We start from the raw sequence: 12,709 nt of genomic DNA, 5'->3' as shown, positions 1-12,709 counted from the left end.
ATTGAGGACAGTTTACAGATGGAAATAAGGTCTACAAATGTAAATGTTACTGTGTCTGCTCTGAATTCAGTTGTTTCTGAGGCTTCTGATTGCCAATGAAAAAGAAAATTTTAAGCCACTATTTAACTCACATTTTATAGTCATTAAATATTTAATAAGTTAAAAATATACATTTGTATGGTTGGGGCATTACAGCAGAAGCTGCCTATATTCCTAAAGGCCTGCTTGGATAAGAGTAGGCTGTAAAGCTGAGTGCCCAGAAATACTGAGGGTTTATGATGTCTTGGCCATGTGATGTTCAGAAGGAAACTCTCCATCTGCTTTTTCTGTTGCTGCAGTAAGGAAAGATAGGAGGAGTACTGTGGGGAGCACTAATGCCAAGTTCCAGAACCACTGCCTCTGGGTATCTGATAGCATTGACATTCTTACAGGAATAAGTGTCCAGATGCCAATAAGGAAAGAAATCTGGTAACTGGGATGACTTGTGACAGCATTTTCTGCAGAGGGATAAGCTCTGGGAATTTGGGTGGTTTGGGGGAGGTGACTTTCTTTTGGGGATTGTTCTTCTGCTCCTTTTTTGTTTTAATTCAGTTCTGTAGAGAGGTTTGCAGGTCTCTTGGTTGGTTTTGTTTCTTTGCTCTTCTTTTCTTTGTTGAAATTTCACATCTGGATTCAAACTTTACATACAGATGAAGTTTAGCCTTGCTCAGCTTTCAAAGTTTACCTTTCCTCAGAGAGATGTGTTGCCTTCCTCCTTCCTTGTGCAAAGAAGATTGAAGTATTGCTCTCACTGGGGATGTTTTATAATTAGATCTAATTCCTCCTCAGCTTTCTAAAAGTAGCAACATGTAGATCAGAAGAGAGGCGTTTTTCTTCCTACCTGGCCTTGTCCCAGCTGCTTTGCCTCTGCTTGTGTTGAGTGGGAAACGGTGCTGGAGAATCTTTTAATCAGTCTTTTGTCTGTTGGTAAAAACCTCTGTATAAGTAGTTGAATTGTTAATTTTAGCATTGTCCTACCACCCCCACCCACCCCTCCAAAAGTGTCTTATTTATTCTTGCAGGATAATATTGTAAGTATTAAGAAGGGTAGCAGACATACTCTAAACAGCTGGTTGCATATCACAGAGCAGTTCCCACTCCTGTAGCTGAGCTGAGTTCCTTTGAAAAAAACTTCTGCTGGAATAGTTCTATCAATGCCCAGTGCACCTTTCCAGGCCTTGATGGTGTCTGGTGCCTCCAGTGCAGAGCTGTGCTGCAGCCTGAACAGCTCCTGTGGTATTCCCCACATGCTGGAAGCACTGCAGCCACTTCCAGCAGCCAGGATTGCTTTTTGTCTGTGCTTTTGTCACATTACTTCAGTGGGATGGAAATGTGGCCTTTGACAGTTTGGTGGAAATTTAAATGAGGTGATCTCTCTTCTACCAAGCTAATGTAAGGATTTGCTGAGTGCTACCAAAACTGCACACAGTAGGCTACAATAAATGACAAATTCTTGTTTCCTACGCTGACCTTATCTGCAGTTACAGCCAAATCTAAAACTGAAATATGTTTTTATTCTGTTGATTACAGTATTGAAGTTTGCCCTAGATGTGTTTGTAAGTTCTGACTTGTATTTGAAGCCCCTTTCAGAGAAACATTAGTGAGCACTGATGTTTGAACCAGTTCCTTTGCTTCACGATGAAGGTGCCTTTTGGATTTGGAATATATTTTGAGTTTAGACAGTCTTTAGGAATAACTGTAGGCATAAGGTGGTCTAAATGAATGTGAATGTTGTTGTACAGATCCAGCACTCATGCTGGAGGTAACAGAATTCACCACCTCTCCTGTGAGTTATTGGTGCTTCAGGGAGCCCAGAGCTCTGCTTTGCCTATCAGCTGTGGTAGAGCAATCAGAATGTATATGATACATGAAATAAATCAACCTGTTATGATAGGTTATGTTGAACATAAAATACAATAGCCCTAGCATTGTCTTAACCTGTTACTATTTTTAAAAAATTCTGTTGATATAAAGGATGATAGGGACTTGAAAAGCTGAGGTGAGCGATAGATACTGTGCAGCTTGTGGGTGCCTCCATAAATCCATCTGTAGCCACAGTGGTATTCCTTCCAGCTGTGTCAGAATTAAAGCTGTGGTATTTTCTTACTGCCCAAACCAGTCAAATACACCTCACAGATTCAGTTTTCCAGGCAGTGATTGGTTATTATCAAATTAGCCAGTGCTTTTTCATCTTATTTTTTAATCCTTTTTTAATTTAAACCAAAGCCTTGAGCTACATTTTTTTTCCTAATAAACTCGTCCTGTATCTTTGTTGCCAAAGCTGTGTAAGGCCTTAATGCAGATTTCTTTGACTGCCTCAGATTTTTCAGTCATTTGTGGCCTGTGTCTGTAATTTTGTCCCTTCAAGTTCTTCAATACATGACCAAGATAATCGTGGCAAGTGTTTCTGCCTGGTGAGTGAAGCTTCTTCACTTCCTGTTCCTCCATCAGACTGAACATAAGCTCTTTATCTCACATCCCTCACTGATGTGCTGATCCTGCACTCAGACCATTCTTGTAATGCATCTGCTGCTCCTACTGACTGCAGGTCTGGCTTTGTTGTGCTGCAGAACTTTATGAACCCAACTGAAAGCTTTTAAAACTCCTGAAAGTCAGAACTTCAGAGTTTGTATCTTGAGAAGGGGATGCATTCTGGTTGCTTGTACATGTCAGATTGGAGTCCCTCTGCATCTTGTCTTCCTGAGCTGATCTGTTCTCATTGCAAATTGTAATCTGTTTTTCACAGCCTCCTTGAAGTAAAGATCTTGTTTGCAGAGTTTCTCTGCAGTATTAAGGATCACGTAGGCCAACATGGTTATGGACATAGAGTGCCATTTCTGATACCAAAGTTGAGCAGGTGCTCTTACAAATAAAGGTTGTATGTCAGATTGAGCTGCTTTAGAAGAGAGCAAGAAATTTTGCTTTTGTTGCCATACTGGCAATGAGAAGATTGGTGCCTACAGGAAACCAGCTGGGCTGGTGTTCCCTGCCCATGTTCTCCTACTGTGTGCCAGGTAACTTTCTCCCTAATGTTTCTGATGCCATCATTATTGAGACATGCATGAATATATACAAGTGAATATATGACAAACTAGTTAAAATATTACAACAGAATCAGAGACTCTATTATTTTAAAGCTACTCCATTTGAAGGAACAGTGCCATATTTAGTAACATCTCTCAGCTCTCAAATGTCCTATGGCTGTTTTAACCAAAGAGAAATTACAGGAGAGAGACTTTCTGGCTTTGTACTGAGGTTGAGAGCAGCAGAAGTGTGATCTAAAATGGCCAGGTGCTGCTTTCCAGTGACAGTTCCACAACAGATAACAGTTGATGTATTATCCATTAGTTTGATGTTTTTGTGTGTGATAAACAGCATAGCAAGGTTTGAGGGGGGAGAATTCTTCTTTCTATTTTCTTTTTAGGGCTTTTGCAACTTGTTCTGGTATTCCTTAGGCTCTTTATATTTGCATTCTTGCCTTTTGTGTAGCTCAGCTCTTCTTTCTGCTTTCAATCAATATGCCAAATACAAATCTTGAATGTGCTTGTAAAGAATTACTTGTCTGCAAGTTACAGCTGAGTGGTGCCATGGACAAGTGGTAAGTTGTGGAAGTCCACCAGAGCTACAGAAGTCAGAGGAGTCAAACTTCGCCTCTCAGTTCTTAGGGCATTGAAGACATTATTACCAGGAGTGTTTGTTTAATGTGTGTGCATTCTTTTGCAACGATGAACTCTATTAAAACATTGTTTTAAAGGAAAGTGCTTCATTAAATGGTAACAGAGCATTGACAGGTGCTTGGCTATTGAAAGAAAAATAATTGGAGGTTGGGGATTCCAAGGTGAAAAGTTGGTGATGTCTTGTGAGTTCACACAGCCCGTGCATTTACCTACTGACTTTCATGGTAACAGGGTCACTGTGTATGCAGCTGCAGCCTTTGCTCCCTGAATCAGTAAAAGCTGGTAGATTTTTTTTTAAAGGTTGGATTTTATTTGTGATTTCAGATAAAATCAGAGCCTAAATTTACTGTTGCTGATTTGTAACCTGTTTGCTTATAATCCAGATGAGTAACTGCCTTTTTTCCCCTTTAGTTTATTCAGTGTTTTCTTGTTTCCTTCTCATGCTCTTCAGCCTGCACAGGGAAAAGTAAACCAAAGAGCACTGCCTTTAGATTCCTAACAGATTGGCTTGAGTGAAGTACGGTCTTTGTGGCACATGACTGGACCATAATAATAACCTTTGAAAGTACTTTGTCTGAAAATAATTTCCCCTTTGCTGCCTGATAAGTGTTAGCAAATACAGTAACCAACATAGTTCCTGTCTAGAAAGTTAAGTTCACTTTATTTAAGTATTGCTCCTCATCCCCCAGAAAGCTCAGATTTACAGTTAATCATGGAAACTTTAATTTTCAGAGTTTCTGATGTGTATCTTCTTTGTTTTTCACAGAGACTAATAGACAAGTCCCGAGTAACCTGTGTAAAATGGGTACCAGGTTCGGAAAGCCTTTTCCTAGTAGCTCATTCCAGTGGCAATATGTACTTGTATAACGTGGAGCACACTTGTGGTACCACAGCCCCGCACTACCAGCTACTTAAACAAGGAGAGAGTTTTGCAGTGCACACTTGCAAGAGTAAATCCACAAGAAACCCTCTGCTTAAATGGACAGTAGGTGAGGGTGCCCTGAACGAATTTGCCTTTTCCCCTGACGGGAAGTTCTTGGCGTGCGTGAGCCAGGATGGTTTTCTTCGCGTGTTTAACTTTGACTCGGTGGAATTGCATGGTACAATGAAAAGCTACTTTGGAGGACTGCTGTGTGTGTGTTGGAGCCCCGATGGGAAGTACATAGTGACAGGAGGAGAGGATGACTTGGTGACAGTTTGGTCTTTCGTGGACTGTCGAGTCATAGCGCGAGGCCACGGACACAAATCGTGGGTCAGCGTGGTGGCCTTTGATCCGTACACCACTAGTGTAGAAGAGAGCGACCCCATGGAATTTAGCGGAAGCGATGAGGATTTCCAAGACCTTCATTTTGGCAGAGATCGAGCAAATAGCACACAGTCCAGACTGTCCAAAAGGAACTCTACAGACAGTCGTCCAGTAAGTGTTACGTATAGGTTTGGTTCGGTAGGCCAGGACACGCAGCTGTGTTTGTGGGATCTTACAGAAGATATCCTCTTCCCCCACCAACCTCTGTCAAGAGCAAGGACACATACAAATGTCATGAATGCCACAAGTCCACCTGCGGGAAGCGGTGGAACTAACCCAGGAAGTAATGGAAACAGTATCACAACACCTGGAAACTCTGTACCCCCTCCTCTTCCACGGTCAAACAGCCTTCCACACTCTGCAGTCTCAAACGCTGGCAGTAAAAGCAGTGTCATGGATGGTGCCATTGCTTCTGGCGTTAGTAAATTTGCAACCTTATCGCTACACGATCGGAAGGAAAGACACCATGAAAAAGATCACAAGAGAAACCATAGCATGGGACATATATCTAGCAAGAGCAGTGACAAACTGAACCTAGTTACTAAAACCAAAACGGACCCAGCTAAAACTTTGGGAACACCTCTCTGTCCCCGAATGGAAGATGTTCCCTTGTTAGAGCCTCTTATCTGTAAAAAGATAGCACATGAAAGACTGACTGTGTTAATTTTTCTTGAAGACTGTATAGTCACTGCTTGTCAGGAGGGATTTATTTGCACATGGGCAAGGCCTGGTAAAGTGGTAAGTTTTAATCCTTAATGCTGCATCAAAGAGCTAGAACTCTGAATAGATAGTTTTCTTGAAATATAATGAATGTTGAATATAAAATTTCTTTATGCTTAATGTAAAAAATTATCCTCAGAGCCATACTTTTGGATACTGCATGCCATATTTCTGAATGATTTGAAGTGTCTTGGATACAATTATTAAATATAGTTGCCTTCCAGCAGAAGAAATAAATACTGTGCATCTAAACTATTGATCAGTGTTCTTATACTTAAGCCTAACCACAATATGGTGAAAGCTATTTATGTAAAAATTGAAGTAAAACCTGTCAAACACTAAAATAATCATAATCCTTCTAATGTTTTCTAAAAAATAAGCACTCCCAATGAGAGTAGCTTATGAAAAGCTGCTGCTTCTAAGTCTAATGAGAAACGTGAGCCTCTGAAAAAGTGAAAACCAAAGTGTTTTATTCCTCCATTCTTTTCTGTGGTGGCCTGCCATTAATGTGAAACCACTTCTTATTAAAACATCAGCCATTTTATGCACAGATTTGTGAGCCCTGTACTGACTGTAGTTTATGCTCTTAAATTGTGAATCAGTATTAACAAGGAACTCTAATTATAGCCAGGTTTTGATTTATGTATTTAAGTTAGGGAAAATCCTGCAAGCTTTCTCTCAGTAGTTTCAGTGTTCTGTTCCTGTCAGGTTTGTTAAGGCAGTTCAACCACTACAAGCTCGTGTTTTTGATGGCACCAGTTCCATCAGCTGAACCTACATTAGTCTATTACTAGTTTTCACTCTTGTTGTTGATGCACTTGAACACCTATAATAATTTATTTTTCTTCTGTCCAATGTATAGATAGCTAAATTTTGACTGAAGCTAAATGTGGTGATTCTTACATTAAAAAGTACTTTGTGCTACAATAGCTCTGCTTGCCAGCAACAGTTCAAAGGAATACAGCTATGAAAACATTTCCAGAGTTGATCTGAGAAAAAGGACCATTATTTTTGTGAAAATTTCTGAAAGGGGATGTAGACTATCACCTGAAGTGAGAGAAATGATCTGGTAATACCTGAATAATGCCATGTTGAGCAACTTAAATGAAAAGCTGTTGTTTGTTAGATTTTAACCATTTGGTTCATAAATCTGACTTTTGAAGTAGAGGTTCTGTATATATTTAGATACCACATCTTCATTACTATAAACTTGCAAGTAACACTCAATTCTTTTTCTTAAAATTGTTTGTATAATGTAGGCTTTTTTGAGATCCTATCAAATTTCTCTCAGCATACGTGTGCGTAAAAATCTGTGTCTGCTCTGCATCTTAATGCATATTTAAAGGTTGAATCTAAAACTTAAAATTGAAAACCCCTTTATGGGAGAAGGGAGGAGGGTGTTACCTGAAAGTATTTTTTTGCCTGAGAACTACAAATCCAGCATTAATTAAAAAAAAAAAGCCAACACTCCCATAAAACACTAAACTATTTAAAATGTTTGCTCAAAATGAAAGTATTAAAGCAATTATACTTTTGTGACTCAGTGCACTTCACATCTTATTAAATACAGCAGTGCCTCAGATTGCTATTGTGAGCTACATTTTCTTTTTTTCTAAAACTCCTTTGGATACTATTAAACACTACATTGTCACATTTATTTTTCAGTGGCTGAGGTGGGTTTTGTTAGACTGAGTATAACTTAAATATTTTTGTGTATTGACTTTGATTTGGAATATGACATTTCAAATATTTCAGAGATAAAGTATGCAGTACCAAAAATCAGGATTTATGTATTGGCCAATATGGAAAACTTTAACTACAGGTAAGTAATTTTCATGCTGAAGTTATCACTTTCAAAATTAATATATTGCACACTGATGTAAATGCCATATTCTTTAGGATGTATTTACTTAGAAATTTACAAATTATTTTGTTTTTTTGATTTCACTTGCATTTCTAGTGAGCTCACTCTGCTGGTAAAAACTAAATTTTGGTGGCATGTTTACAGGGCTTTGTTAGGAAAATACTTGTGCCAGAAGGACGTTATGAGCATCCTTTTTGTTTATAGGAAAGCACTTAATTTTATTTAATGAGAATTGTCAAAGTATAAAACACTCATGGTGATGTCTTTCTTACTGGGTTATATACCATCATTTCTGTTTCACCAGCTGTTTTATCCTAGCATGTCCCATTACTCTGGGGTTTAAAGTTGCTATTTCTAGTCTTCCTTTGACATATGGCTCCCCAAGTGATCTTAAAGCTCTGTCACTTTTTTGTCTGCCAACTCTATAGAGTAAAAGCCTCTGAATCTTGCTGCTGCTTCCATCATTGCCTCAGAAGGCCTTCATTAAATTGGTGCCACTGCCAGCCTGAAGAAAGAATTGGATGGAAAAGCAAAGGAGGCTTGCAGTGTCTAATGTAATTGCCATTGAGCAGTGCTACCTCTCCCTCTCATTTCCAACAGCCATCAAAACATGTGCTGGATAATTTGACAGTGTATGACAAATTCTGTTTATTTTTCTGGTTGGGCTTGTGCTGCCCTGAGTGGAAAATAAATCCAGAAGTGTCTGTTCAGCCATGATCCCTGTGATAGTTGATAGTCTGTGCATTGCTGACGTTGTCCTGACAGTTTGTTTATAAACTTTCCAAATTACTGCTTCAGTGTGTACAGAATCCTACCTTGAGCTTCCTCACGGGATGTGCTGTTCTTGCATTGCACTTCCAGAACTGCTCTGCCAACTCCCAGTCAGTGAAGTGAAGTGAATGGCAAAATTCAATTAGAAACAAGTTGGATGAAGTTCAGGGTTCATTAGTTTCAATTTTTTATTCTTTTTTTTTTTTTTGTGAGCTGATTTCTGTGAAAGGTTCAGGGCGGTCAGAAAAATAGGTTGCCTTAACAAGAGTGTGAGCTCTTCTCCTCAACATGGTGACAATTAGCTGTCATCTCTCACCCCTGTCTTTGCCAGGCCCTGATGGGAAACCTAAACAGGATTACAAAACTGTTGGATTAATCTAGAAATATAGAAACAGAATTCGGAAGGAATAAAAGTAAACTTTATTGTGCTATCTTTATAGCTACGTCAATCTGAATTACAGGATCTGCGGAAGCAATTAAAAAACTCCAACAAAAGCAACCCACAAAACCCCAAAGTGGTACTTGGATATGCAAAATAAGTTTTCTCTGAACTCAGTGGTCAGAGTAACTGCTCACATGATTTCTGTGTTGGGCTTCAGAACTGACTGTTCACTGTCTGTGCAGTGACTCCATTTTCTGGGAGTGAAAGTTGCTGGGGAGTTGCTGTGTCAGAAAGCTCAAGGTAAGATTGGCCAGAAGCACCCCCGGGTGAAATGGCAGTGTATAACCTAGCAAGAGAAACATCCTACCACTTTGTAAAACAAATGCACATGGAATTTATTTATTTGACTTATTGTACAGGAAAACTTAGACTTAAATTATAACATCCTTGAATTTTCTAGTTAACTACAATTGTAGTACAGTATCATGTTTTAGTATGGCTTCTGTTTTAGTGAAAGTACTTAAACATTCATGTACTATATTTGAGTGAGACAAGCAGCTATACATACTAATTCTTCCTCAGTGGAAAGGAGCATTTCATCATTACAATTGAAGTTCAATTGCTGGTATTTAAGTACTATCAAATAGATTTCTTTCAACGTGATACGGTATCTGTATAAACTTCAGGGATGATTATAGTTAAACTGAAACACAGCTATACAACTTCAGGTTACCATGCTAAAATTGGAAGCTTTCTGTAATGTGCACAGTAGCAAAGTTGCACATGGCATACCCACATTATCAGGGTGAATTAAACCTAGAGTACACTGGTGTGATATTTATAGCAAGGTGTGTGTGTGTGCGTGTGTGAGGAGGTGTGACAAGGGGAGACCATAACCCTGGAAAGGCATTATGATGAGCATGTCTGGATTAGGAAATAACATGACTTTTACTAAACACTTTCTAGAAAACCCATGTTCTGAATTATCACCTCTTAAAATTTGAGTATGTACTTGGAATGACTGTATATGTCGGCCCCTTTAACAACATAAAACTACTAAATTAATATTTAAATTGCTGGCCTGCTTATGTTACAATAATAAAATTTGTGTCAGTTAATTTACTGTCAATTTACATGTAAAGATTAAACTATTTTTTCTGCATTTTATGATTCTGTATACTGGAGTTTGTTAAAGATTGACATGTTAGGTGATACTGTACAAAATTGTATTGACTACCTTTAGTGAAAATCAAAAGTAAAATTCATATGTATTTCCTTTTTACACTTCCATCTAATTTCTTGACAACTTGAATAAATTTCATAGAGCCTTTCTAACATGAACTATTGTTAATTTAACTGTTGCAATAATTAAGCTTTAAGAAGTATTGTTGGTATATTTATAATTTTAAGAAGATCATGTTTGTTTCATACTGCTTATTTTTAGCTGTTCTATTGTCACTGTTACAGCTGAAGAACTTTACTAAATACTTGACATTACAAAATAACTTGCTGGGGTTGTCCTCTGTATACTGATGTTAAATAAAAATGTGTGATTGAACTGTAAATGTAGATAACTTTCAATAGTCCTTTCCACATTTGAGTTTTAATTTATCTTGCAGTGCTTAGGTGGTCTTATGCTCTCACACTGTGCTGAACAAATGGCCACAATGAAACTGTTAACTTGCCATGCTTTAAAGTAAGAAGTTGATCACATCTGTAACCTGCTCTGAGAGAAAGTTTCATCTCAAGACTATGCAGATGTTTTGATGTTTAAAGCTTGCTGATAAGGTCATGACTCAAGGTAGCTATTTTTTTTTAGGACTAGAGTACCATGAAACAGAATACTTACCAAACCACTTTTCAAACTTGTTTAAACTCAGATTCAGCAGAACACAGACATGGCTGTCTCTAGATTCTCTCTGCACACCTGTCCGGCAGGAGCTGGGGCAGAGTGTCGTCATTCCTTCTAGGACTCTACAGGAGCTCTTTCCTCTGTGGACTCTGGTGCAGGGTATGTTCTTTATTCCAGCTTTAGATCTTGGTGTTTGCCTAATGATTGCTGAATTTACAGCCCTGAGGATATGGCTCATACAGGTGATTCAAGCATTTTCTGTCTAGGAGAAAATAGCCTAGAATGAAAATCATCTGAACTAAAATAAACTAGACGAAAACTTTGCAAAATTTCTTGGAGCAAATTTAGGTGAAGACTTCAGATGTTGCCCTTCCTTTTGAGGGGTTAGGCATCGTCTCACCTTTGCAGCAGTGATTCTTTGTTAACAAAGAAAAGCCAAACAAATGCTATTTACTGAAGTGTTTCAGAGGCATTTTTGAGGAATTTCAGTGTAAAAGTGAGTTACTTTGGGTCCAGTCTGACAGGGAGGACTCGTTTGTCTCTTATGTAGAAATACTCTGTAGACTAAAGCTGAGGCAATCATCTTATGGAAACTTGAGAACTTTGTGGTACTTCCAAGGTATTGACTGACACTTGTGATGTTCTATACATAGAACATTGATGCATATTTAAGAACAGGGGCTAATGAAACAAAAAATGAAATCTGCTTGAATGCTTCTGGAACATCCATTTATATCAAATGATGCAAGAACTGGTTGGTCAAACCAGTTTCCCAATAGTCAGTGTAAGCCTGAGACAAAACCTAGCTTCCACAGGTTTTCTGGGCAGAGAAGGTATTTGGCAAAATATGTCTTGAAACATGAAGGTGTCATTTTATTTGCCTTTAATAATGTTGCACAAGCTTCTCAAGGAAATAACTTTTAAGACAATGTTATTTTCTGGCTTTTGAAGCTGGATTTTAGGCAGGTGCTGCTCAACCTTATCAAACTCATTTGGCTCCTTTCTTCTAAGACCACAGTCACGTTATGGCTAACTCATGTGGGGTTGCCTTAAGTTATATCCTTTTCCTTGACGTTTTCCCTGGTTTATCTCAATTTCATTATTTTCTAAACTGAAAATTTTACACCTTACTGACATTTGTAGTTCAAGAAAAGTAGAGAAACAAGAGTTTATAAGCCTGTGAGCCCTTAGTACTTGAATGCAGCTTAAGGTCCTATTTTTTGAGCCCAAGCCAGGTTTCTGCTGGCAAAAGCCTTTTTGCATTTTCAAGCACCCAAGTAGTTGCATCTTAGTTTTTTTTTCCTCTTGGACCTGCATATCTTCCATTCACCTAATGCCACTGGACAGATTTTTAGTTACTGATGGTTTTCTACCAGCCTTGAATTTGAATTTTTTTTTGTTGACAGTGACCTCTGTTAAGAGAAACTCCTTTATATACACAGAAGAGAAGTTGCAAGTGAAACCCTAAAGGTGCTACAGTCTTTTATAAGGTCTGGTGTCAAATGGTTTATGTATTTATACTTTTGTGTAATGTTATCAGAACAGAGAAAAAAAGGCAAATGGAATACAAATTTAAAAGTGCAAAGACAGGCAACAGCTTTGTTCTATCCCCTAAATCCCATACAGAATATTTCTCTGCAGCATGTTATGTGATTGAACAGCCTGTGCTTTCCTGAGCATTTTTATTAAATTAATTTTATTGCTCCGTTAGAGATTAATATGTGATTTAGTGAGTATATGCAGTTCAGAAACTTTTGCTGTTAAACACTTATTCTTTGGATAAAGAACTTGATGATTTTGTTCATGCAAGTCTTAAAACCAGTGCAGCTAATTTACCTACAGAATTTTAAACAAATGTGAGAAACCTCACTTTGGTTTTTGTGTCTCAGTGCTCAAACACTGTAATGGGCCATGGGCTCTTTTCTCAAGCAAAGCTTCTGTCCAGAATACTTTGTAACTCTAGTTATGTAGTAACCCTAATTACTCAAAGAATATCACCATTCTGGCCAAAAAATAAACTACTCCTGGAGTATTTTTCAAATAATAACTTCCCATTATTTTACATACTGGCAATAGTAGAAATGGTTTACCAAACCAG

The 12,709-nt window shown here is 38.2% G+C and overlaps 1 protein-coding gene across 11 annotated transcripts in view; it reads left to right on the top strand.

Annotated features, from left to right (window-relative positions):
* The window catches only part of WDR20 (WD repeat domain 20), a 49,723-nt gene that overhangs the window by 29,215 nt on the left and 7,799 nt on the right, over positions 1-12,709 (top strand). For 2 of the 11 annotated variants that reach the window (XR_012580684.1, XR_012580682.1), the window contains exons 3-5: positions 4,483-5,760; positions 10,640-10,770; positions 12,018-12,101. Coding sequence is in view for 4 of the 11 variants with exons in the window: in XM_005483232.4 (XP_005483289.2) it covers positions 4,483-5,760; positions 10,640-10,729 (1,368 nt within the window). In the remaining 7 variants the exon portion in view is untranslated. Of the gene's footprint in view, positions 1-4,482; positions 5,761-7,497; positions 7,565-8,034; positions 12,102-12,709 lie in introns of all 11 variants that reach the window. The other 9 variants (XR_012580683.1, XR_012580681.1, XM_005483232.4 and 6 more) reach the window with 6 other exon arrangements.

Source organism: Zonotrichia albicollis, chromosome 6 (genome assembly GCF_047830755.1).
Source record: "Zonotrichia albicollis isolate bZonAlb1 chromosome 6, bZonAlb1.hap1, whole genome shotgun sequence".
NCBI lineage: Eukaryota > Metazoa > Chordata > Aves > Passeriformes > Passerellidae > Zonotrichia > Zonotrichia albicollis.
Note: the sequence above shows the minus strand (reverse complement) of the source record. Positions and strands in the feature narration are given on the sequence as shown.